The 23,853-nt window shown below is 44.6% G+C and overlaps 1 protein-coding gene across 5 annotated transcripts in view; it reads left to right on the plus strand.

Moving 5' to 3' along the window:
• The first annotated feature begins 458 nt into the window (after positions 1-458).
• Hivep1 (HIVEP zinc finger 1) overlaps positions 459-23,853 on the plus strand; it is a 136,380-nt gene continuing 112,985 nt past the window's right edge. The window contains exons 1-2 of one of the 5 annotated variants that reach the window (XM_076859198.2): positions 459-533; positions 7,103-7,245. In XM_076859198.2, coding sequence (XP_076715313.1) covers positions 7,206-7,245 — 40 coding nt within the window. In that variant the 5' untranslated portion in view covers positions 459-533; positions 7,103-7,205. Of the gene's footprint in view, positions 534-3,465; positions 3,556-3,818; positions 3,911-3,997; positions 4,086-4,205; positions 4,346-7,102; positions 7,246-23,853 lie in introns of those variants that run through there. The other 4 variants (XM_076859200.1, XM_076859201.1, XM_076859199.1 and 1 more) reach the window with 4 other exon arrangements.

Here is a 23,853-nt window from a genome sequence, read left to right on the forward strand (position 1 = left end):
ACCAATCCAATTTTGGAGGCCTCCTAATGTGTGTTGTTGTAATAATAATGATAATGATAATAATAATAATAATAATAATAATAATAATAATAATAATGGCCACAGACCCAACTCTCCAAGATAGCTGGATAGTTCTTTCAGCCCAGGTAACAAAGGGAATCCTCTGCAAATGTTCTCTTCTCACTGCAGGGGTTAGAAGTGGGGATCCTTTACCGTGACCACCTGCTACCCTCGCTCCCAACTAGCATATAAAATGCTGAATATCTGTACATTGCTCTCTGCACAAAGCCTAAGGTATAAACCCATGTAGGCGGTGCGCTAGATAACATCAAAGCCCCAGGCAGGGACCAGAAAGGAGGTGGTGGTGGTGGTGGGGGGGCAAAAGCAGCCAGGAGCACGAAGCGCCTCCCTCTAGCATTTCCTCTCACGCCCACTTCCAACCTAGGAGGCTTTTGGTTTCTGCTTTTGTTGTTTTTAAAATTAAAAGTTAAACCCAGGAAGCTTTGGATCAGACTTTTTGCGTTGCAGTTCGGGTAAGTTTTCCTCTCGGTTCTTTTGTCTGGCGCCTGGCTTGGGAAGAGCCTGGGCGTGGGACAGAGTTGGCAGAGCGTGCAGGGAAGGTTTTGTCGCCGGTTGCCCAGAGGAGGAGGGGATTCGGCCGGTGGACGGGAAAGCCCAGCGCGCGCGGAGGGCGGAGGGCGGAGGGCGGAGGGGAGGGACGGGCAGCGTGACCCGGCGGCCGGCGGGGAGGAACCTCCGGGATCTCCGCGTGGCGGTGGCGGTGGCTGTGGCGCTGCCTGGTCGCGCGCAGGGCGGAGGGCCGGGGCCGCGGGGCCGCGCCAGGGGGGAGCCCGAGCCGGGCGGGGCTGGGCGGCCGCGTGGGAACCGGGGGCCCGGGCCGCGGCCCTGGGGTGGAGTTGTGCTTTCCCCAACCTACTCAGCAAGGAAAATTTGTGTAGAAGTGACATTGCCGTCCCTCAAAGCCCACAGCCCGCAAGCGTTCACACGCCAGTTGGGATGGAACCGGAGAGAAATGGGCCCCCCGAGAGCCTGCCTCCCCCACTTTGCAGATAATGGTCACCCACCCCCCCATTGTTCCGGGATTTTCAACATTTATCTCATATATATTTATCTCCTGGCTCACCCCCCTCCCAGTTTATTTGATATATTTTGAGAACCCAAAATATTGAATTTGCCACTAAACAAGCCGAAGCAAGCTACTGTATAACTAGCTTATTTCCCTGCATTTTGGTGTCTAGGAAGTCAGAATTGTAGGCAAAGAAATTGCAGTTAGAAAATTTGAAAACTTAGCTGGGAGAGTTCCGTATTCTATATATTTCCAAAAATAAGTTGAATATTGGTCTGCTGCTCGAGAAAACAAATTGAAATGCCAAAATTAATCGATTGTAATTCAAAATTGCCTGCATATTTTATTTGAAAGTTCCTAGGAACGCTAAATCCTAAATAGACATTGTATTTGTAATGTATTTTTTTCTGTTGTGTTCGACAACCATTGAGTAAATTATTCATGCAGTTAATGTTTCTGACTTCTCTAATGACACAAACTCGACTTATTATAAAGGGACCTTTTTTTATCCTTATAGATTATTAGCTATACTTTCACATTTAATTGCACGTTTATTTTTTGACTCCAAAAACCCAGCTGGGGAGTTACATGATGTACTTCTTGTGACTGCAATCCATTGGCTAAGCATTTCCTTTCGTAAGAGATGATTATATCAACATTGAAAATTAAAAGTTGTAGGGTTGGTATAGGCTAGCTGTCATTCTGAATTTTCACTTGGATGATCTTTGCTCCTATAGCCGGCCAAATTTACTCTCTGGTAGGCATATTTTCCCCTTTGCCTAACATTATTTTTGGCTCTTAACTCGCCATTACTGAGTATTCCATTTTTAATCATTCCCATTCTGGGGCTTTGAGCTTTTCATAGTTAGCTCAAATGAACTAGAGGTTGGATTTCCTCTGGGGAATTTTAGGGGTATGGGTCAGGAAAGACCCAGACATCTTTATGGAAGCCCAAGGGAACAACAACAAAAAAATTAAGTTTGCACAGCTGACCAGCTGTTTTTTGTGGGTGTATGATCGTTTGCCATTTTTTTCCCTTAAAAGGGGAAAACAGTTTGGTTTTATAAAAGAACCTTCTTTTCTTTTCTTTCTTTTTTTTTTTGCATCTAACTTTTTTTTTTCTTCCCAGTTCGAGGTGGCCCGTTAAACCACTTTCCCCTGCTTTTTAAGGGGGTACATGTGGAATTTGTGAGCCCTAAACTACTAATGTTTTTAGGTCTAATCTCGAAAACGACTTTTCTTACCCAGGTCTTGCTCCTCTTATTTCTTTTCCATAATTTTCACTTCTTGCTTCCTCTACTGCTTTCTAGCAGCTGGGGTCAAACTCTGGTTTACAGTAATTACTCCCTCTTCCCCTTTCACTGCTCCCCGGCGGCGACCCAAGAGCTGGGTGGTCTGTCCAGCCCTGCACCCCACTTCTGCCCCTGAGGTGCCCTCCCCTGTTAGGACCAAGCGGTCAGGCGGGCAGGTAGGGGTTAATTGCGCTCGCAGCTTTGGCTTTGGGAAGCACCAAGCGGGCTTTGGGGCGGCCTCTGGAATAACCTTGGCTTTCCTTGCTCTTTTAATAGAACATCCGCCACCAAAAAGTGGTTTCAGTTCAGGGTTAATAATATGTCCCCTTCTACCCTCCAAACCAACACCCCGCCCCCCTTTGGTTTTTTTAAGTTGTTTTTCAAAGTTAATGAGTTTCAAGTTTCACAATGATTTTCCCCTTCCCTCCACGCGTTGCTGAGGAAACCCCCTTGGGGTACCCCCCTCCCTTGTTCCTCCCCCTCCCCCAGTCGGCCCGGGCGAGGGGCGGGGCTGGGAGACCCCATGACGTCACCGGGCCGGCCCACATCCTGCTTTGGAAAGTAAAGAGACGGTAAAGAGAAACTACTGCCCCGCCCGTCCCCGCCCCTCTTCCCGGACCAACCGCCCCCAACTGCGCGACCCGGCCAGGCCTCCCCGGGCCGCGTGACTGGCTGGGCCCGCCCCTCCGCCCCCGCTCGGCGCGAGTCCCCCTTGCAAGCGCGACCCTGGGCTCCCGCCCCTCGCGTCCCTAACCCCGCCCCTCCCCCTCGAGCCGCGCCTTCCGCGCCCCCCCTCAGTCCCTGCGGCGGCCGGGCGGGGCGATCCGCGGGTGGGTGGCGAGGCTGGCGCGGCCCCGGGTCCGCCCCACCGGGGAGACCCGGGGCACGGGCTCCCAGCGAGCGCCGGCCCGGGCGGACCGGGCGGCCGCGCCCGCCCCGCGGGTGTTCCCCGCCCCTCCCCCCGCGAAGCCCCCGCCTCGGGACGCCCCCTCCCCCGCCTGCGCCCGCGCGTCGCCACCCGCGGCCTCCCCGCCTCCGCCCCCGGGGATCCCCTGCCGCCCCGCCCACCCGCGGGAAAGCCTCGACCTTCGCCTCCCTCCCCCGCGCCGCCCGGCCCGCGCTCCTCCCGCCGTCCCCAAAGACGCCAAACGTGCCCTACTCTGCCCCGGGGGAGAGGTAAAGCCCGAGCCCGCCCACCGCGCCCCGGCTCCGGCGGTCCGCCTGCCCGCCCCGCCGTGGTGCGCGCCCCCGGCCCCGCCGCCGGGTCCCCGGCAGCCCCCTCCCCAGTCGCCGCGATCATGCCGCGGCTCGGGGCGCCGGCGAGCGCCGCCGCCTCCCCGCCCGGCGCCTGCGGCCCCCGCCGCGCGCCCCGCGCTCCCCCCCGCCCCCCGGCCCGCTCCCCTGTTTAATATTTCAGCGCCGGGTGGTGTGAGCGCCAGTCGCCGGCCTTTACTGTGGCTGCAGCGGGCGGCGGCGGCGGCGGGGAAGGGGACGGAGCCGGGGACGGGGAGAGCAGCCGCAGCTGGAGGAGGTTCTGTTTGTGTTTGGGGTTGTCAAGTGAAGGAGGGATCCCAGGCGCCGCCGCCGTCGCCGCCGCCGCGCGGGGGTCGCGGAGATTCCGAGCTGCGGCTGCCGCCATCAGCAGCGCAGCGCAGCGCCAGGGCCGGCTGCAGCGGCCGGGGCTCGGCCGGGCGTCCTGGCTGCAGGTCGGCGCGGGCTCCGCGGCTGGGGCGCTGCAGCTGGGGGGCGGTGGCGGCGAGGGGGCAGGACCACTTCCCCCCCTCTGGCGGGCGGGGGGTGTGCGGGCGCGTAAGTGTGAGTGTGTGTGTATGTGTGTGTTGTGTGCGCGCGTTTGTGCAACCGCCGACCTTGCAGAGGGGATGGCTGCGTGCGGGAGCCACTTGCCACTTCTGGGCGCCCTCACCGCGCGGGAGCAGCCCGAGCTGCGGTCCTGCGATCCCAGCAGGTACGGAGGGACCCTGCCTTTCAGCCGCAGACGCATTTTGCAAGAGGGTGCGGGGTGAGGGAGACCAGGCCTCGGCTTCCCAACCTCCTGGCTTTGTGGCTTTCTTTCCCTTTCGTTCTTTGCTCCAAGTGCCTGTTTACTCCTGGCCACCTGGGTAGTTTCTTTCCGGGTTGGAAGTGCGCGCCTGCAGCTGTTGGGCTGGGGGCTGCAGGTCGGGGCGCAGCTTGGCTCGAGCTCGCCTCGGGGTCGGGCTCGGGAAGGAGTTGCTGGCTGAAGATGGGAGGGGGCGGCGGCGGAGCTGGCAGCGAGGAGGAGTCTCAGGGCTGCCGCGCTCGCCTCTTCTTGTCCTCCTCCTCCTGCTCTCTGCATCCACTCCGGGTTCCTTCCTGGGCTGGCACTTCCATCCCCCCTCCTCCTGGCATGCGAAGTGCTTTGTTCAGTGCAGCGTTGCAGAGGGGTTTTCCCAGGCTCCGCCCTCCGCATTCATTCATGTTTTTTCTCCTTGCAACTGTCTTTACGCTTTTTGATCGTGTCCTGTTTTTGCTCCATGTAGTATTTATTTTCTCCTGGTAAAGGAACGGTTTATCACCTCTCCTAGTCGCTACACTGCTGCTGTCTTTGCAAATATCCACTCCCCCTAACACAAGGATTTAAACATGGGATGGACAGCTAGGGACAGTGGGTAGGCAGGGAACAGGGTAGCGGAAAGCCCTTACAGATTGGTAATTTGCATGTCTCACATTTATGGGATCACGTGATTGGATTACATCGGAGTTCACGCTTTAAAAACTTAGTAATATTGTGACCATTTAAAGGCTTTAAGTTTTAACAAGGAACCGAGCTCAGCATTCCTACAATTAATTAGGCTTTAATGTATCTAAATTCTCTATTGAATCAGATCCTTCCTGAATCAGAGAGTGGGTGCTTCTTTAGTACATAGAGTTGAGAAACCATATCTTTATAGCTCATTTAGCCCAGTGCTAAGTGAAATACGTAGTATTGGCCATCATATTTCATATTCTTCCTCATGCAGTTAAAAATTAGGAATATTTTTGTACTATGCTAACATATAGATGTATCAGGAGTAAAATATATATCTTAATTGTACCTTATTTTTTATTCTATCTCATAGTTGAAACCATAAGATTCTAAAACCTTATAGATACACTCTTTGCCATCCAGGCTTTCTTAAAGAGAATTACTATTTCAGCATTTTTGTGTGACAGGCAAAGCTCTAGTGCTTCTAACAGGCTTCAGAAGCAGATAATATTTTCTTAGTTTTACCGTGAGAAGTCTGATCTTTGAGAGGTTAAGTACTTTGAACAAGGACACACAAAGGGGTAAAGCCTGGCCTTGAACCCAGGCTAGTTTGACATCAGAATATGTAGTCATGACTTGCTGTGCCATGCATCCTCTTAGGGGAGTGGGCAACCTCTGCCAGTAGCTGTTATTTCCTATTATCTCCACCGAGGAAGTAGGCACCTAGAATAACTGGGTCATATGATGCCACATTACTTAGTTGCTGATCTTAGGTTACTTAACCTCTCCAAAACTTAAGATTTCTTCTCTATAAAATGGATAAATGATAATAGCTACTTTTCCACTTATTGTTAGGATTAAATTAGGTAATGTGTAGAAAATAAGCAATTGGTAAGTACTCTGTAGGTTTTGTTTGCTTCCTATACAGCAACAGATGGGACCTCAGTTTTGAGCAAAGCATTCCTGTTCCATTCTTGTCTGTTCGCTTAGTGAGTAAACATTGCTTCATGTTTAGGGCCAACATAAAAGGTTTTGCTTATCATTTTTATTGCAGGAAGTTAAAACTAAAATTTTTGCACTGGGTCCTTGAGAAAGAGTCTTATGGAGGAGGAGACTGAGGTGGCTGATTTAGGAACATAAGGTGGTTAGGTTTTAGATAGTTACCATCTAGGCATTCTGTATTGCAGATCACTTTTTAAATATATATATAAATCAGGTCAGACTAGGTTATGCTGCAGTAACAAGTAACTCCAGAACCCCTCAGTGACTTCAAATAACAAGGGATTTTTTTGTTTGTGCTTTATGATCATTCGAGTTAGTGGGACCTCAACTCTTTTGTTGGATTCATTCTCCGGAGCAGTGTATTTTCAGAGGGGCTGAATGCTGTGGAGGATCTTGCTTTGGTAACTAAAGGCTTCAGTCTGGAAGTAAAAAGGATCTCTCTTCCACTTAAGAGGTCATTGGCTAGATTGGTCAGAGGTTCCAGAGTAACACTGAGAGGCAGAAAGTGTCATCCTCTCATGATCCTAGAATGGGGGACTGATACTGGGGAATAGCCATAATAGTAACTTAGGCTCACTCAATTAGCTCAAAACCAGAATGGCCATGATGTGGTGCTTGCTGTCCAATAGGGCAGGTGGACTGCACACAGCATAACCTCCGTAGCCTGATGCTATCCTCCAGTTGTACCTGGTGATGCTACTTTAAAACACAAAGTGAATTTCTTCACTCTTATCTGATAAAGGTACAGAGATTTTTTTTTTTCTCCCTACACTCTTATTTTTTTTTTCCTTCATAGTTAATAAGACCCAGATATGGGCAGAATGACCTGACCTAGGCTTAATTAAAAGTTAGTGGGTAACGTTTTGCAGTGGTGCCTGGCTTGGCTACTTTTTCTGGAGTTAGGTTAATGCTGTGCTAAGCCAGAACTATTAAGTTATCTTTTACTTTGAAGGTAATAACATTTGCTGCTTGTTTTATCTGTTTTTCTTTTTTTAGCACGTGGATTAATTGATGTACATTGAGTTTATGGAGCCACCTTTTTGTGACCTGCTCTTCCTACAGTTTCTAAGAAGAAGAAGGAGCTCCTGAATCCAAAAAGATGCCTCGAACGAAACAGATTCATCCTAGAAATCTAAGAGGTAAGACTCTGCGTTAGTAGAAGAAAGACTTATACTAAGCCTTGGAAAGAGCGTGTCTTTGGTAACCGGGAATGTCAGGTTGTTAAATAATGACCCTGGTTTACGGCCAGCTGTGTTTCTTGTGTTCCTTGTGTTCCTTTGTCCTCAGGAGATACTTAATATCTGTTGAATGAATTAATATAATTTGAGGGAATTGCAGTTTGTAGCCATCTGCAGGGATTGAAGGCTGAGTTTCTTAAGAGGAATCATGTTGGGATTGAGGAGCTGGAAGTGAGTGGTTGATACTCTTTGCCAGCTGGATCTCCATGAATTCTATGTTTTTATTTTCATTCCTTCCCCATGAATCCTTCCCCATGGATTTATTTATTTCTATTCTGCTCTATAAGTGAGGTTAACCAGATAAGAAGTGAAGAGAGTTATAGTTGACATTTACCCTGGCCATCATTCATGAAGCTCAAAACAAATTGACTTAATTTTCCACAAGGAAGCACTGAGTCAAAAATATGTGTATAGGGCTGGGGTGTAGTTCAACGGCAGAGCCTGTGCTCAGCCTGCTTTTGAGGGCTTGGGCTGAGTCCACAATACCAGACCCCCCCCCCCAATAAATAAATAAATAAATAAATAACTTTCATACAAAGACAGAAAAATGAGTGTTTCAAATATAAAGAGATACGTTAGTAGGAAAATAAGTATGTTTGATCTGATTATTTTAAAAAATTTGTATTTCAATGTGTTTTATCAACTAGAAATAGCTGATATCTTTTATATTTAACATTAGCCGATAATATTGTACTTATCTACTAAAGCAAAGAACTATTAAAGCAAATAATCTCAAACAAAATAAAATTTCTAGTGAAATATAGTCATGTATCTATCACTCGATAGGGGCTACATTCTGAGAAACATGTCATTAGGTGATTTCATTGTTGTGCAGATATCAGAGAGAGTACTTACTTGAAGTTAGATGGTCTAGCCTACTGTGCGCCCAGGCTGTAAGGTATAGCCTGTTGCTCGAAGACTACAAATGTGTAGTGTGTTACTTTGTGAATACTGTAGGCAATTGAAACCCAAAGGTAAATACTTGTGTATCTAAAGGTAGAAAGGGTGGATAAAAATATAGTCAGAGGTAAGAAGTTGTCCACCTTCTTAGAACACTTCGCAGCAGTGGAATGTGCAGGGTTGGAAGTTGCTCTGGGGGGAGTCAGTGTGAGTGGAGAGTGAATGTGCAGCCTGGATGTGACCAGAGGACCCGGTGGCCTTTATGCACATCAGGCATGTAGGCTGCACTAAATTCACAAAAGTTCCTTATTCAATAATATCTTTATTTAGATATTAATTCAATAATATCCCACTGTGAGTTTTATTTGGGAACATAGTTTCTTGGCCTTCTTGAGCCTAGGAACAGTATTTGTTTCCTCCCTAAAAAAGTTCTAGAAGCAAGTTCAAATGAGAATCACAAGTACCAGTGTTTAATGAAGTGGGGCTTTGGATAGAGAATATTAAGTATGGTATTTTGAAGTCCAATTTTAGAGTCCTACAGAGAAGGTTGAAAAATGAATGTGCATTCGCTTGTCTTCCTCACTTAGAGTCTGAAATGACTCTGATAGGGACTTCCTCTTACTGGAAGCCTAGCTTACTGTTTCTTTTTTACTCTACAAAGTCTTTAAGAAGTTTTTAACATTTTGACTCTTGTAATAACACTTACTTTTCTTCATATTCTTATTGTGTAAGCCTTTTTCTATTATTAATTTTTTACTTCAATTTTTTTTTGTTAAAAGCTAAAGACATGCAGCAGCTTAGGCAGCACAGGGTGACAGTCACTGGCCTCCTGTCTTCCCCTTTCTCATTCACTCCATGGAGGGCCTGCAGGGGCAAGAGCGGTCCCCTCCTGTGGTAACGGTGCTTCTTCAGGAACCTCTGGAAGCACCTGCCCAACACTATTTCACAGTTAATGTTTTTTTGTTTTTTTTTAACATGTAGAGGAAAAAAACTCTAAAATAAATGATTGAAAGGATAATCAATACCCGAGCCAGTAACAGGTGTTTATCATCAAGTCTCACGCACTGAACGTGGTTGAGCTCTCACTTGCACAGCCGGCCGGCCGTGCAGTAGGCTGGTTCATGCCAGTGTCACAGACCCCTGAGTGAGGTTCGTGCTGTGACACTGCGAGGTGATGGGGACTTTTCAGCTCCATTTTCCTCTTATGGTACCCTGTCCTGAAATGTGTTTTCTAGTTGACCGAAATGTCGTTAGGTAGCATGTGACAAAAAAATTCTTGAAGGCCGTATGTGCAAGGTAAGAAATAATTTAAAAATCAAGTAAATTAATTGAAAATATTCCTTGGAGCAATAAGTCAATGAGTTACCATGAGGTATTGTTTGGAAATGTAGTCAGTTTATTGGCCTCCTTGAGTCTGGGAACAGTGTCTGTTTTCTGCCTAAAAATGTTCTAGAACCAAGTTCAAATTGAGAATTATATCAGTGTTTGATGAGGTGGGATTCGATGGAGAATATTAAGTATGGTGTTTCAAAGCCTGATTTTAGAGTCACATGGAAAATGTTGAAAGCAATGTGTATTTGCTTGTCTTCTCACATGGAAACTGAAATGACTTTGGTGGTGACTTCCTCTTTTCTGGACTCAGGGTGCCTGCTGAGATGGCATTTGGAGCCCTGAGCCCTGCTTTTTCGGTTTCTGTCCAGAGAGGGCGCTCTGTTTCAGTTTGCCCCAGGCAGCCTGCGGGCCGGCTGCTGCTGCCCTGGCTAGCACGTGGGAGCTGAGCTGTTGGCTGGCCAAATTAACAGTCAGCCTGAGATTACCATGGCTCAGCTCAGGATTTCTCAGCTTCACAGTGGTGTGAAAGTGATGTGCCAGGGCTGTGGCGTGTGTGGGCGTGTACTCCCAGCAGGTACTTGTGAGGCCGAGGCAGGAGGATCACTTGAGGCCAGGAGTTTAAGGCCAGCCTGGAGAACTTAGTGAGACTCCTTTTCAGAACAAAAGAAGAAAAGGAAAATTCAGTAAAACCATACTTTGGGCCTGGATGTTCCCTCAGGCCAGAGATAGGCAGTCTGATCCTGTGGAAGTGCTGGGTCACCAGGGGAAACAGCCGGTGCTCCCCTGTGGGCGGTGTTGCTCGCTGGGGCGAGGTGTAGTAGGTGCTTTCAGCTTTTGATATTTTTAACTTAGGGTAGGATCAATGGGGCATGACCCTGGTGTGAGTCCAGGAGCCTCTGTACCTGGTTAATCTGAAAGCATTACTCTTTGGGTCATAAACATTTAAACTCCATTCTCTATAATATTCAAATATCGGTTATGTTTGAATAGGAAAACTTGCATCTTTTTGAAAATATGGTAGTTTTAGAGTTTTCAAGGAGGTTTTGAAGTACATTGAATTCTAGCCCATCATCAAGAATCTACAAAGCTGCTGAACTTAGGCAGTTATGAATCCTCACCCACCAAAGAAAGGTGAAGAAAAAGCCCAAAGAGGCAAACTGAAGGCAGGTTAGTGCATCCCGGAGAGGGTGCTGCTCTGACGGGGCAGTGGGGCAGACTTCCTGGAAGAGGAGGTCTCTGAGCCTCTAGCTCACTCCGTGGGGCTGGATGAGAGTGAAGCTTGGTTACTGCTGGGAAAGGCCGCAGGAGATGAAGGAGAAAGTGCTGAGCTGGGACTCCTTAGAATCTCTGCCAAACTCTGTCCCTGGGAAGAGTGGGGGTGGGGTGGGGTGGGAATTCAAGTGAGTGGGGAAGCCTGAGCTGCTGACATGCACTTTCTGACACATCTCTTGTGCCTCACTGACAGTTGGGCAAGTCAGGTGAGCCTTACCTGAGATCTCCTGCTGGCTTACAGCAGTCAGCGCTCCTACAATTAAGTGTGAAATGGGGGGAGAGCAAATCAGAAATCCAGACCTGGAGCCACAGCCCAGCTTGCTCCCAGTGCTGCCGCCTCAGTGTCGGGTGTTTGTGGAACCCATCGCCTCCTTAGTGGCCTCCTTGGACCATAGTCTGTGGAGTATTTGTCTTTGCATGGTAATTAAGTCAATATTAAAAACCTGATGCCTTAAAAAAAATCTTAGGGATATGTTATGTTTCCATGGCAGTTTTAACTCTCGGGTACAAGCTTTCACGGATTTATTCTCGGTTCTGCAGCTGGGCTAGGTGTATCCCTGTGGATGTGCAAAGCCACAAGATAACAGTGTTTTTCTGGAATGGGGATTTTACTTGTGGAAACTGTTTACGTGTGTGTGCACACACACATACACATATTGAAGTATCAGGCAAGAATAAACAATTGGACCCTGAGATCATTCATGGATGAGGGTGAAATTGGCATGGCTTTTAAGATCAGGCATGCACAGGACATGTTGCCCTCTGGATGTGGGGTTTCCACATCTGCTCTTCGGGGTTCTTTGGTAGGAGAGCTTGAGAAGAATTGGTATGTTCAGGGCAGGAAGTAAATTTGGGGCATAGCTGAGGCTGTTAGGCCCGATGGGTTGTCTGTCCACTTCTTAGGCCTGGGGCACTGTGGATTCATCTCCTCCCTGTGTCCAGGAGGAAACGTCCTCTCTGCCACCATTCCCACCTGTGCAGCGCGACTTCACCAAGGACAGGTCAGTGATGAAACCCAGGATGGGTTTTATCCTTAGTGAAGCTGAAGAACTTTGGAAGACTGGGAGAGAGGCACTTCCTGTTCAGAAGAAAGGCTTAGTGTGCTGGCCTGTGTGCCCCGGGAAGGCCTGGCACACTGCAGGGCCCCAGCTCCCCAGCTCCCATGTGGTCTTGGCGAGGTGACTGGAGAACCAGCTCATGGGCCCGAAATCCTTCCTTGCCCATTGCTCCTCCTGGGGTGGCACTTGTCCCCACTGCCTTCCAGGTTTTTGCTTGGACTCTGGGTTCATGTGCCTTGAAGGCACTGGTGACTTGCAGAGGGTTCTCTGCCTGTCCTCCGGGCCAAGAGCTCTTTTTGTGCCCTGCTCATCATTATTGTGAATATCTTTCAAAGTTTTAGAAAATAGGAAAGAGGTATTACCTATTTTGTTTTGGGATATAAGGTTTTAAAGCCTCATCTACTTTAAGATTGGGAGTTCATGTGGAAAATACAGAATATTAAACCTTTTGTAGAACAAATTTTGAGAATTTGATGTGGCTGTTTTTCTGTTTTCATTGGTTTAATGAAAATATATTTGTCTCTGAATACGCTGCCCAACATGGGGCTTTTCCTCTGAGAGCCAGCCCTGAGAGTAGCACTTGGGGTGATCAGGTCATGGCCACCACCCATCACACAGGGGCTCGGAGGGGTGCCCACCTTATGAGATGGGGTGCCGTGTCTGGAGTTGGCCAGGGAGACTGCGAAGCTTGCCCTGCTTGTTCTCGGAAGTATCTGATGACTGGTCATTTGCCATTCCCGGAGCTCAGCATGCGGATCCAGCATTTCTGTGCCTTCTGGAAGGAACCTCTTCCTCCTCCCCGTTTCCACTGTTTTCTTACTGTGTAGGAGATGTGTTTGCTGAAGACCTCTCCTCATTTTGAATCCTCCCGCTTCTCTTCTCTCTTTGTCCCAATTGCCCCTGCCTCCGTAGACAGACAGTGTCTGGGCCACATGTGCCTTGCTGTACTTGTGATGTTGTATTTTAATGATTCCTCACAGATCTGTGATCTTAGCTGGACTATAAATATGGCAGAAGAGACTATTTTGGTCATCTGTGCTCATCAGGGGAATATTTAGATGTGTTAGCTTTTAGCAAGATGATTTGTACTCATGAAATTTGTTTATGTTTTTAAACCTTGAGTAGGAAATGCTTCTGATGTTTAATAAAAAGTCTATGGTTTAAAAAAAAAAAACTTGTGGTAAAACAATTTTAATTGCTCGAGCAGATAAACCAAGAAGTTATTACTAACTTCACGATGAACATTAAGTTTTACCATAGGATTCCTAGAGTTTATTGATTAGAATGAAGGTGGAGTTTGGCCTCCTGGCGTGGTTAGCTAGCCGTGGCCTTGGAGAAGCCTGGAGTGTAGGTTTCCTCGTCTGTAGACTGATGGGAGAGTGTGAAGAGGAGAGAGCATGGCAGCTGCATTGATCCTCAACAGAGCTGACCAGGGGAGGCACTCGGTACAGACAGCTGTTCTTCCTAAAAAACTGGTTTATGTGAAACTCGGGATGCGTGTGCCTCATAGAGGAAACAGGCTCCCCGTGTCAACCCTTGTACTGCAGTTTATGCCACACAGAGGAGGCATATCTGTGCTCAGCTTGATTGCTGACGTGTCCCCTTCTTATCCTGACTCTTTCAGGCTTGGGATCTGGAAGAGGGAGGTCAGTGCAGAAAATAATTTTGGAAGGAAAATTCTTAGTAAGCGTGCCACCTCCTTTATTTCCCACTGAAGCTCGTTCAGACCTTGCCCTGTTTGTGGCGGAGTGAAATGGAGTGTTTGTTTCCATCTGGCTGCAGGACGCGGATTATGAGTGCTTTTGTTATATTGAACGATTGGAAGATTTCTGACATCACAGATCCGACGGGATTGAAGTGAAGGGTTCTCTTTAGCTGCTGAGATGGGTCCCATCTCTCTGTCCCCTGCTCTGGCCTGTGAGACAGGAGAAACTCAGGCTGGTTTTCAAGATTAATCTAAGGTAAATGTTTTCATTTGCAGTCAATTTGTGGGCCTGCTTTAGTGGTTTTATGAAATCTACCACATACACCATCTCTTATGTTTATTTGATAATGTAGGGATTATCCTATTGAGTTTATGAGTAGAATAGTTTTAATATTAATGATTTTTGTGTGGAATTCTAGCTGTTTATATGTTCTTCACATTTGAATATTAGGTTGGCAGTTCCGGTGCTGACAATCAGAAATCTTGTGGGAAAACAACCTCATAGCTTATTTAAAAATGACAAGAAATTCTGTGTATGACTGTGGAGAGAAAGGAAAGAAATAAAAATTTAAAAACTGGTCTTTGCTGATGTAGGTGAAAAAGCCACTGATGGTATTAGGAGCTGTCACGTGAATAGTTGGCATGGTGTGGTCAGACTAGGGTACAACGTGAGACTAGGTTTAACGTAGCAAAACCTTTCTATAGATAATTATTTTCCATCTCATGTTGAGAACTTATTTGATGCTATTAGAATGCTTATTAACATTAGCCAAATGCTTTTTTTGAAAGCAAATATAAAATGTAATAATATGATTAACTAGAGTAATGATTTTATTTTAGAACATCTTTGTACAAAATATGTTCTGATGAGGTATAATTTTATCTTATTGGAGAACAGAAAAATACATAATGTGCATAAAAATCTCCTATCATATACAAACATTTTTAAGCTCCACATTTAGAATGCAGTAATTTGAACAAGTCTGGGCTAATGTTGCTTCTCGTGTTATACACAAAGATATTTTATGAATAAATTAAGTCCTTTATTTTTCATTCACATATTTAATTTCTTTAAAACATTTTTGCAGTATTCTGCATATTAATTAAATATAAATTTTGCATATTATTAATATGCAAATTACAGAAGATGCCACCAATTACTGTTAGTCATTGTTCACTAAGCACTAAAACTTTAAAACCAAATAGGGTTCTTTCTTCTCAATGTTCAAGCCATTTTTTTCAGAAAGAAGGTCTTTTTGACCAGTAGGCTTTAGGCTGATCTTTCATGATTGTATCAGTTTTGACTTTCTCCATTTTTTTTTTCTATGACTTTAAGATGAAAAGTTTTGAGAAGGTTCTTTGAAATTTTCTCCTATGAATTTTGCTTTAGACAGTATTCTAAGACTGTGCTATTGTGCAGAAGTCTTCAAAAAAAATACAAAGTGATCACAAAATATTGGCAACTCTTTAACTAAAATTACCGTGTAATTAACTTAGACGTCCCTAAGTATGCGGTGGAACTGTGGTAGTTTCAAGAGTCACTCTGGTTTTTCTGGGGCTTAGGTGTTTCTGTGAGTCTGGATGATTAGAGTATGCATTCAGCCAGACATACTGATTGTTTTGAAGAGTGCTTGCATGTACTTATCTTCCAATTCTTTCAGATTTGCCAGTGACGAAGAAAGATAAGTGCTTCACAGTTATAGTATCCAAATAAAAGTAGGTCAGACATACAATCAGGACAGTGTGTGACAGTCTGAAAATGGGTAAGAAGGGAAAGGAGGTGAGCTGACACACCAGGATCTGGAGGATGGTTGCTTAGTGGACAGGTGGTGCCTCTGTGAGGATCATACAGGTGTCATGGTGGGAATGGGGACCTTGGAGACCTCGTAGTTAACCTCCTCACTACGGATGAGGAATGAATTTCTCTAGAGAGGAATTTAAGTGAGTTGACTTGGAGCAGATCATTTGTTTCTTGTTAAGATGAAGTTTGTGGGGTCTTCCTTCCGGTTTTATTTTTCTTTTCTTTAAGACAGAGTTTGAAATTTCAGCTGTTAGCTGAGATGCTTAGATGTCTCACTGTTGCCCAGGCCGTCCTTGAACCCTTGAGCTCAAGTGATCCTTCTGGTTGGCCTCCCAAGTAAAAGTAGCTCGACTGCAGGAGCATGCCACTGTGCCTGTCTCCAGCTTTTAAAAATCCTGTTGCTTCTCATAGTCGTGGTTTGCTGTAGGCTAAGGGGAAGGCTGCTCTGTATAGTTTTTGTATCATGTTGAAAAGAGCTTCTTTCCGCCAGTCTGTGTCCTAGTATCCAGTCAGAGTGCTTTTCCGTGCTTGCTTGCTCACTTCGTCATTACAAGCACAGGAGATAGGTGCTGCTTTAAAGATGGGGGAGTGAAGCACAGAGATTGCTCTCAGCCTGGGGTGCACAGCTGGTGTCCCTGTCTCCAGTGCCTCTGCTCTGACCTTATGCTTTCCCTGCCATGTTGACGGTAGCAGCTGGTTCCTGATCAGTGAGGGCTTCTAAATGCTCTTTAGTTATCAAATAAAGCTTTATTAGGCATTCCTCATAGAGCCGAGGTGACTCGGGGTCAGAGTTAGAATGATTTTTTTTTTCCCTTTTAAGTCTTTGGTTGTTGAAAGTCCCTTTCAGAGTTGTGTTTGTATACATTACTCCAAGTTGGGTTTTCTATCACAAATGGGAATTTCCAGGCTCTTTAAAAGACCATTAAATACCCTTGCTTGCATGATCTGCTTGAGTTATATGTGGTGGAAAGTAGAAGTGTCTTACTTAAAATGAAGAACGGCAATACTTAAATGAGAGTCTTGGCTTAATGGTTGAAATTTCTGACATGAAGTGTTAGTATTTCTGGGGAAACCAATGTGAAAAAGTTAACAGTTTTAAAAATATTTATTTTTTAGTTGTAGTTGGACACTACCTTTATTTATTTTTATGTGGTGCTGAGGATCGAACCCAGGCCCTCGCATGTGCTAGGCGAGCATGCCACCGCTGAGCCACAACCCCAGCCCCAACATTAACATTTTAAGCAGGGTATAGAATATAACATCCTATAATTTGTCCTTGTAATGTGTACAGTAGAATGCAGAAAAAGCCTACTGTTTTTGATGCTCGTGGACTCTTCCACTTTGCAGGTATAGATGAAGGGCAGAAGAAGAACTACTTTTAGGGGGTCGGATCAGAGTAATTCCTTTTAAATTCCAGGAACAGTAACACTGATGGTAGACTATGCCGAGAAACCTGATACCTGCCTTTTTAATGCAGTATGTCTCTAGGCATAGGAAGAAGATCCAAGAGTAGTGTAACCCAACAAAGATGACTTCAGACTGACGTGGTACACAATTCCCAAAGGCAAACAGAAAGAAAGCAGTGTCAGTGGATAAACCAACAGGGAAAAATACTTCTTGGAGGGGGCCAGTTTTTTCTCAATGAAAACCTGAATGAGGAAGAGTTTAGATGTGGGTTTGGAAAAAGGAGAGATTGGCAGGGAAAATAAGTTGTTTTGAGACTTGGGTAGAAGAGAGAATGGGAGAGTTGTAGTTGTAGAAGGGGTTGCTGATTGTTGGTCCAGTTTGCTTGATTAGAGGGGGTTTCTCAGTGACCTTGATCTTTTAAAAAAAGGACCAAAAGAGGAAAGAAAACTTCTTAGATTTGATATGTGGATAACTTCTTAGATTGTTTATGGAAATGATAAGATTACCAAGTGATGTATTTTAATACTACTAGGTAGGTGCTAAGTACTTAAAGAAAACGTATCGGAGTCTGTGCACTGTCTATAGCATGCTTTAAAATTAACAAGCAGCCTTGACACAGGGCATGGTATTTGCTGATATTCAAGGAAGGATGGCAGTTAAAAGAGTGATCTTTTTTTTTTTTTTTTTCCTAGTTCATAAAATCATCATGCATATGAAGAAGCCAGCACAAGCACAATATGTCATAACTTTAATTGAGCTGCTTCTTTGTGAACAAGACTTAGGTAGTGGGGGTGAGTGTTGACCTGTAATTTACTTTTCAGTTTTAAAAAGCTGTTATTCTAGGGCAGGGTCAGCAAACTGTAGCCCACTGGGCCAAATCCAGTCTCCACCTGTTTTCCTAAGTCAGGGTTTACTGGAACATACCCGTATCCACTTGTTGACTTACTGTCATGGCTATTTTCATGCACCAGCATCAAGGGTCAAGTAGTTGCCTGTGGCTCACAGAGCCTAAAATACTTACCCTTCGAAATAGAGACTTGATTTAACTTATAACCCCCTTTATATTTGGAAATAAATAAGAATGTCACATCTTTCTGTAGAGGAGTGAAATATAGGGGTCCTACAGCTACTGTTTTAGTAGGGGTGAGTCTATCGATTGCTCAGCAGGACAAAGTCATCGTTGCCTGTGTCCAGGGAGAAGTTCCACTGGCGGTGGGTCCACAGTGGAAGGAGGAGGCCTCTTGGAGGAACTAGTCAGTTTGTCCTTGATGTATGCTCTTTCATGGAAAGATAACCTTTTCTCACGACAGCAGTTTGCTGCCTCAGTCATTCTAAGTGGAATGCTGTATAACGACATAAGTACTTGGAGCAATGCCAGTAGCCCCCCCCCCCCCCCCCCCCCCGTGCAAGTGTGCCCTTTAGTGATGCTTACTGAATTAACGGAGTTGGGCAGGTACACCAGCATGGGGCGTGGGCTGTGTCTCCTCCCCAGAGTTCCCTGGGCGGGTGGCCCTGCTCCAGGCGACTGCTGCTCTGCTTTCTGCCACTTCTGGACTTTGAGTAAGTCACATCTCTTGGTGTGCAGCTTTCACATTTAGCTTCTTTCATCTAGAATAGTATGTTGCAGCCATCTACATTTTAGCATGGTTAGGACTTTTGTTACTTTTTATTACTAAGTAACATTCTTTTAGGTGAATATACCACATCTCATGTGTCCACTCAGCAGTGGGTGAACATCTGCATTCCCTTCAAGGTGCAGTGAGATGGGCATTTTTCAGATCTCAGTTGGGTCACTTGGTGGACGACGTCTTTCTACCTATTATTATACAGAGATTCTGGCTGGTAGAGGATTATTGTTTTACCTGTTTTTTCCTGTCCTCTTACTTTGAACTTTTTGCTTACAAGGACCAAGTCTTGCCTCTGTGGACACCTTGCTGTTGGGATTGTCATACTTGGGGTGGCTCCCTTCTGCCATATTCATGTAATTGCTCTTGGTTTCTTCTATTTGGCTATTTCTTTTTTATTCTCTTCAGAGTTTTGTTCCTCTGTTCCACCTGCATTGCCTTTTTTATGTTTGGTATTTTTGTGAACTTTTGATTTTTCTTTCTTTTTTCTTTTTTCCTACTGTACTTTTGATTAGTCTTAGTGATTGCTCTGGAAATTGAGACACGCATCAGAATGGACCACTGACTGTGAGAATGGTGCTGAGGGAGCTTGGGCAAGATGGAGGAACTGGCTCCAGAATTCCTTTTCTTCCCCTTCTGTCATGCCATGTTTGGTTCCTATGTGCTTAAATCTAGCTGTGTAGTATTAAGTTACTGCTTATACGATCTGATTTTTAAAAAAGTTTGAGAGACGGTATGAGAAAAAATGTTATTAGAGTTTTACTAACTACTGGCATATTGATTCGAGTCTGAACTACCTGCATATTGATCATTTGGGGCACTCTTTACTTCTTCCTGTGAATTTGTTGTGATCTTGTGTCACTTGGTTCAACCTAAAGGATTTCTTATAGCATTTCTTGTAAGGCAGATCTTCAGGACACAAATTTTAAAAATTCGTGGAAAGTCTTTATTTCTCCTTCAGTTTTGAAGAATTCTGGGTTCATAGGTGGTGGTGGTTTCCCGTCTGTACCCTGAACATTCCACTGTCCTCTGGCGCCTGTAGTTTCTGATGAGAGGTTAGCTGTTTATTGTTTCCCCCGCCCCCCGTGTGTGAGACGAATGTATTTTGCATGGTGCTTTTAGGTTTGTTTTTTCTTTGTCTTTCTGCAGTTTGAGTGTAATATATTTAGATGTGGATCTCATTGTGCCTATCCTAGTTGGAATTCGGTTGAACTTTATGGATATCCAGAGTATTGTTTTGATTTTTACCAAACTTGGGTATTCGAGGCCATTATTTCTTTACATGTTCTTTTCCTCCCCTTTTTCCCAGCCATCTCATATATAGGTATCAAAGGGTCGTTGTTTTCAGGACCCTCCCCTCAGCTGCCAAAATCTACAGATGCTCAAGGCCCCTTATATAAAATCACACACCTTTGCATTCCCCTGTATACTTTAAATGGTCTCTTATTTAGAATAGTGCAAACACTGAGCAAATAATTGTCACATTGTATTATTTAGGGAATAATGACAAGAACAGAAATCCATTTGGGTTCAGTATAGATGCTGCTTTTGAAAAGAACATTTTGGCTATGCAGTTGGTTGACTTCATGTCCACAGAGGTCTGACTCTGGGTGTGTTGGGTATTTTGTTGGTCTCTGAGGCTGCTCATATTTATTTTTTCTTTCTCTTCTTCATATTGGAAAATTTCCATGGAGCTATCCTCATGTGGGCTGAGTCTTGCATCAGCTTATATTTGATGTTAAGCTCCTCTACTAGATTTTTTCTTTCATTTATTGTATTTTTTATATCTAGAATTTCCATTTCCAATGGTTTTCATTTTTATGATAACTGTCTTTTTTGAGATTCTGTTATTAATGAATTTGAAGCATGTTCTCATTTTTGAAACATGCATACTCATATTATGCTACTTTGAAGTTTTAACGTATTATGATTTAACCTTAACCTCGAGACAATTTCTGTTGTCTGCTTTTGCCCCTGAGTATGAGTCATACTTTCTTGTTTCTCTTCACTGTCTCCACAGTTTTTGTTAAATGTTCTACATTTTAGAGAGTGGATTGTAGCAGTTTCTGGAAAATTCTTATTCCCTGGTGAGTTGTTACATTTGTTGTTTTGTAAATTGTCTGGACCAAATTTGGGAAGGCTGTTTCTCTCATCTTGTATGATTACTGGTGTCTGCTCAAGTTAGTCTCCCTTGGTTTTTTGTTTTTAATTTTAAAGCCTCGTTTCTGATGGGTCACCCTGTAGGGCTGTGTGTTCTGTGGCTGGTTGCTCATGGGGTGAGAGTGAGTACAGCCTTTGCTCTCCACTGCTGTGGCTGTGGGCTGAGGACACTTCCAGATTACAAGCAGTTCTGAGGTCCATTCTGGCGTTTGCATCTTCTTTGTATGTGCCCATGGTGCTCTGTTAGCAAGGGACGCATGGGTGGTGAGAGCCAGTTCTAGTGTTGTCACACAGGCACCGAGTCTCTGGTCACTGGGATGCTTGGTGGAGTTACTCAAGTGCACTGTGCTGTCTCTCTTCTTGGAGGTCCCTTCCCGGTCGGCACACTGAGTCTTGATTGTCCTCAGCGGGACCTCCACCTCAGGCCGACAGTGTGGCTGTCCCAGCTCTCTTGCTGGTGGAGTTCTCACTTACCTGGCCATGTTCCCTCTCTGCTGGGGCTGGCCTGACGGTGGCAGTGGGGTTGGTGGCTTCACAGCCTTTGCCTCTGGGTTGAACTGTGGTACTGACTGAGCTTGGAGGAGGGCCCAGGAGCAGCCTCAGCCATGGGGAGACACTGCAGGCTGCTGCCGTGCTCAGTGCCACCCATGAAGAAGTGCTTCCCAGTTTGTGGGTGGCGTTGGTTGGTTTCCATAGTGTGGAGAGTGGTGGGTTTTGATGGTTCTGTGTGGCTTTGTAGTTGAGTGCTAGGGAGAGGATTTGTGACCTCTCTCCTTTGTCCTTGCTGTATTTCCTGTGAATGAGTACCAAGTGTACCCCTGGGCAGTCACTGCCCTGGGCCCAGAGAACATCAAGATGCACAGTGTATATTAATAAACTGCTTACGAAAGTGTGCTTGTGGAGACCCATCAAGTTGTCAGAAAATCTGGATGCAAATAATGTGATGATTGTGCTTTAAGATTCCATTAGAGGCATTATTGGTATTTAATATCTGTATAGCTGATGTGGATAGTAGTCTACTGCAATAAATAAATAAATAAATAAATAAATAAATAAGCATATATATTTATTTAAGTTTATATCATTGGAAGTACAGATGAATTGAAAAAAACAAAACATAAAGCAGAGTTCAGGCTCTTGGGGTTGAAATTGAATCCTTAGTCTATGACTTGCTAGGTCTGTGGCCAAAAGAATATTACTTAATCTCTCTGAAGTTGTTTTCTTGCCTTGAAATGGGGGATAATACCAACCTTATGAGTTATTTTGGAGATTAACTATAACATTGATGAAATATTTGGCACTTAGTAGGTACATGATTCCTGTGTATCTGCAGGAGATTGTTTCCAGGACCTTTGCAGATACAAAAATCCGTGAAAATTCAACTCCCTTATGAAATGTTGTGTTTGCATATAACTTGCACAAATCCTCCCAGATACTTTATATAACCTCTAGGTGATGTTACATCTAATGCAATATAAATGCTGTGTGAAAAATTGCTATACTGCATTGTTTAGGGAATAACAACAGGAAAAAAAAGTCCATACATGTTCCGCATGAATGCAGTTTTTTAAACACTATTTTTAATCCAAGGTTGGTTGAATCTGCAGATATGGAACCCATGGACACAGAGGGCCATCTGAATGTTGTAGGTGTTAGAATACTCACTCAACAGTGTTGTGATTGGAGATTAGTATTAGGTAATGTTTTTACCATCAGACTTTTCTTCTCCTTGCTTTACTTAGCTTTGCTTCTTAAGTTTTCTCCATTTTTTAGATAGACCTTTTTTTTTTTTTTTTTTTTTTAGCTATACTGGGTATTGTACCTAGGGCCTTGCATATGGTAGGCAAGTGCTCCAAAACTGAGTTACATCCCCAACTGTTTTTATTTTATTTTGAGACAGTCTCGCAAAATTCCCTAGAATGGCTGTGAACTTGTGATTCTCCTGCCTCAGCCTCCTGAGTAGTGAGGATTACAGGCCTGGGCCACGTCCTGCAATTTTGGTATTTTATATAATAATTGAATCGTACAGTGTATTTATTTTTATAAATATATATTTTATAAAGAATATATTTTGGTCCAGTACTCTTTCCAGATGTCTAAATGTTCCCAGTACTTTATGGCAAGTTTCTCTCCAAAGTCTGTAAATTTTATGTGCATATATAAGTGACAATGAAACATTTTACTGCCACTTCATTGTGAATGAACTCATATAATATGATCGTCCTGTGGGGAAGTCTGTACAACCAGAGAAAATAGTCTTGATGACTGGACCTTCTCAGGCCATCTTTGGATGGAAGAAACAGTCTTTTAAGAGATCATCAGAGAGTTTACAGAGAAATGTTCTTGGATTCGCTGGACCACAGACCCCTCTGCTCAGCCTCAGGCTGTCCTGTAATATTTAAGTCAATATGGAGGAAGTGATGGCTTTGGCTTAACATCAGGTCTTAATGCTGTCCTTAGTTTTGAGGAAGATATGATTGGATTATGACACATCCAGATTTACTTAATAATAGTTATTTATTCATATGGTTCTTGGAACTGAGAAGCTAGTGATTCGTCTAATTGTTTTATTAACTCTGACAGGGTACTTTATTCCAGAATATTTAGTAATGATTTTTAATAAGTTTTTTAACTTAACTTTCTGGAAGCTGCCTTTTCCTTGGAAGTCTTTAATTTTCTCCTGAAGACTGTGTTTGTTGTGGATAGTGTGTTGATCAAGAATAATTGTTGAAAATAGAGTGCTTGGGTAGATATAAATTTTACAATATAAACATGGTGGGATTTGGACATAGAGAAACTTAAGGTTCAGGGCTTATTCATCTTAAAGCAAGACCAGGAAGTCCCTGGTTAAGGGTGGGTGTGATTATGCAGCAGCCTCGCACTTGGAGTTGCCTTGTGTGCTTCCTGGATGAGGTCTGATTTAATAGCTCACACCTGCCAGTAATGCACATGCTATTGCCAAAGTGCTGTAGTTCAATCATGGATTTCATAAACACTAAATGATCTTTTTGCACCTGCCTTTACTGCAGCAGTCAAGTGTGGAGTTCTATATGCATGTGGGTCTGGATCTTGTACATCTATTTAACACTGATATAAATGTGTCTTTTGAGACAGGTCAGTAACAGGTTCAGGAAGTAAAAGTCTAGCCTTTTGTTTTTTGCACATTGGATACTTTTTCTTGTGTACTCAGCAAATCCTTGATAGACAGCCCTGCAAGGCACAGTGCCCGCCAAGTCCTGTGGAGGAAAC

Source organism: Callospermophilus lateralis, chromosome 6, assembly GCF_048772815.1.
Source record: "Callospermophilus lateralis isolate mCalLat2 chromosome 6, mCalLat2.hap1, whole genome shotgun sequence".
Classification (NCBI taxonomy): domain Eukaryota; kingdom Metazoa; phylum Chordata; class Mammalia; order Rodentia; family Sciuridae; genus Callospermophilus; species Callospermophilus lateralis.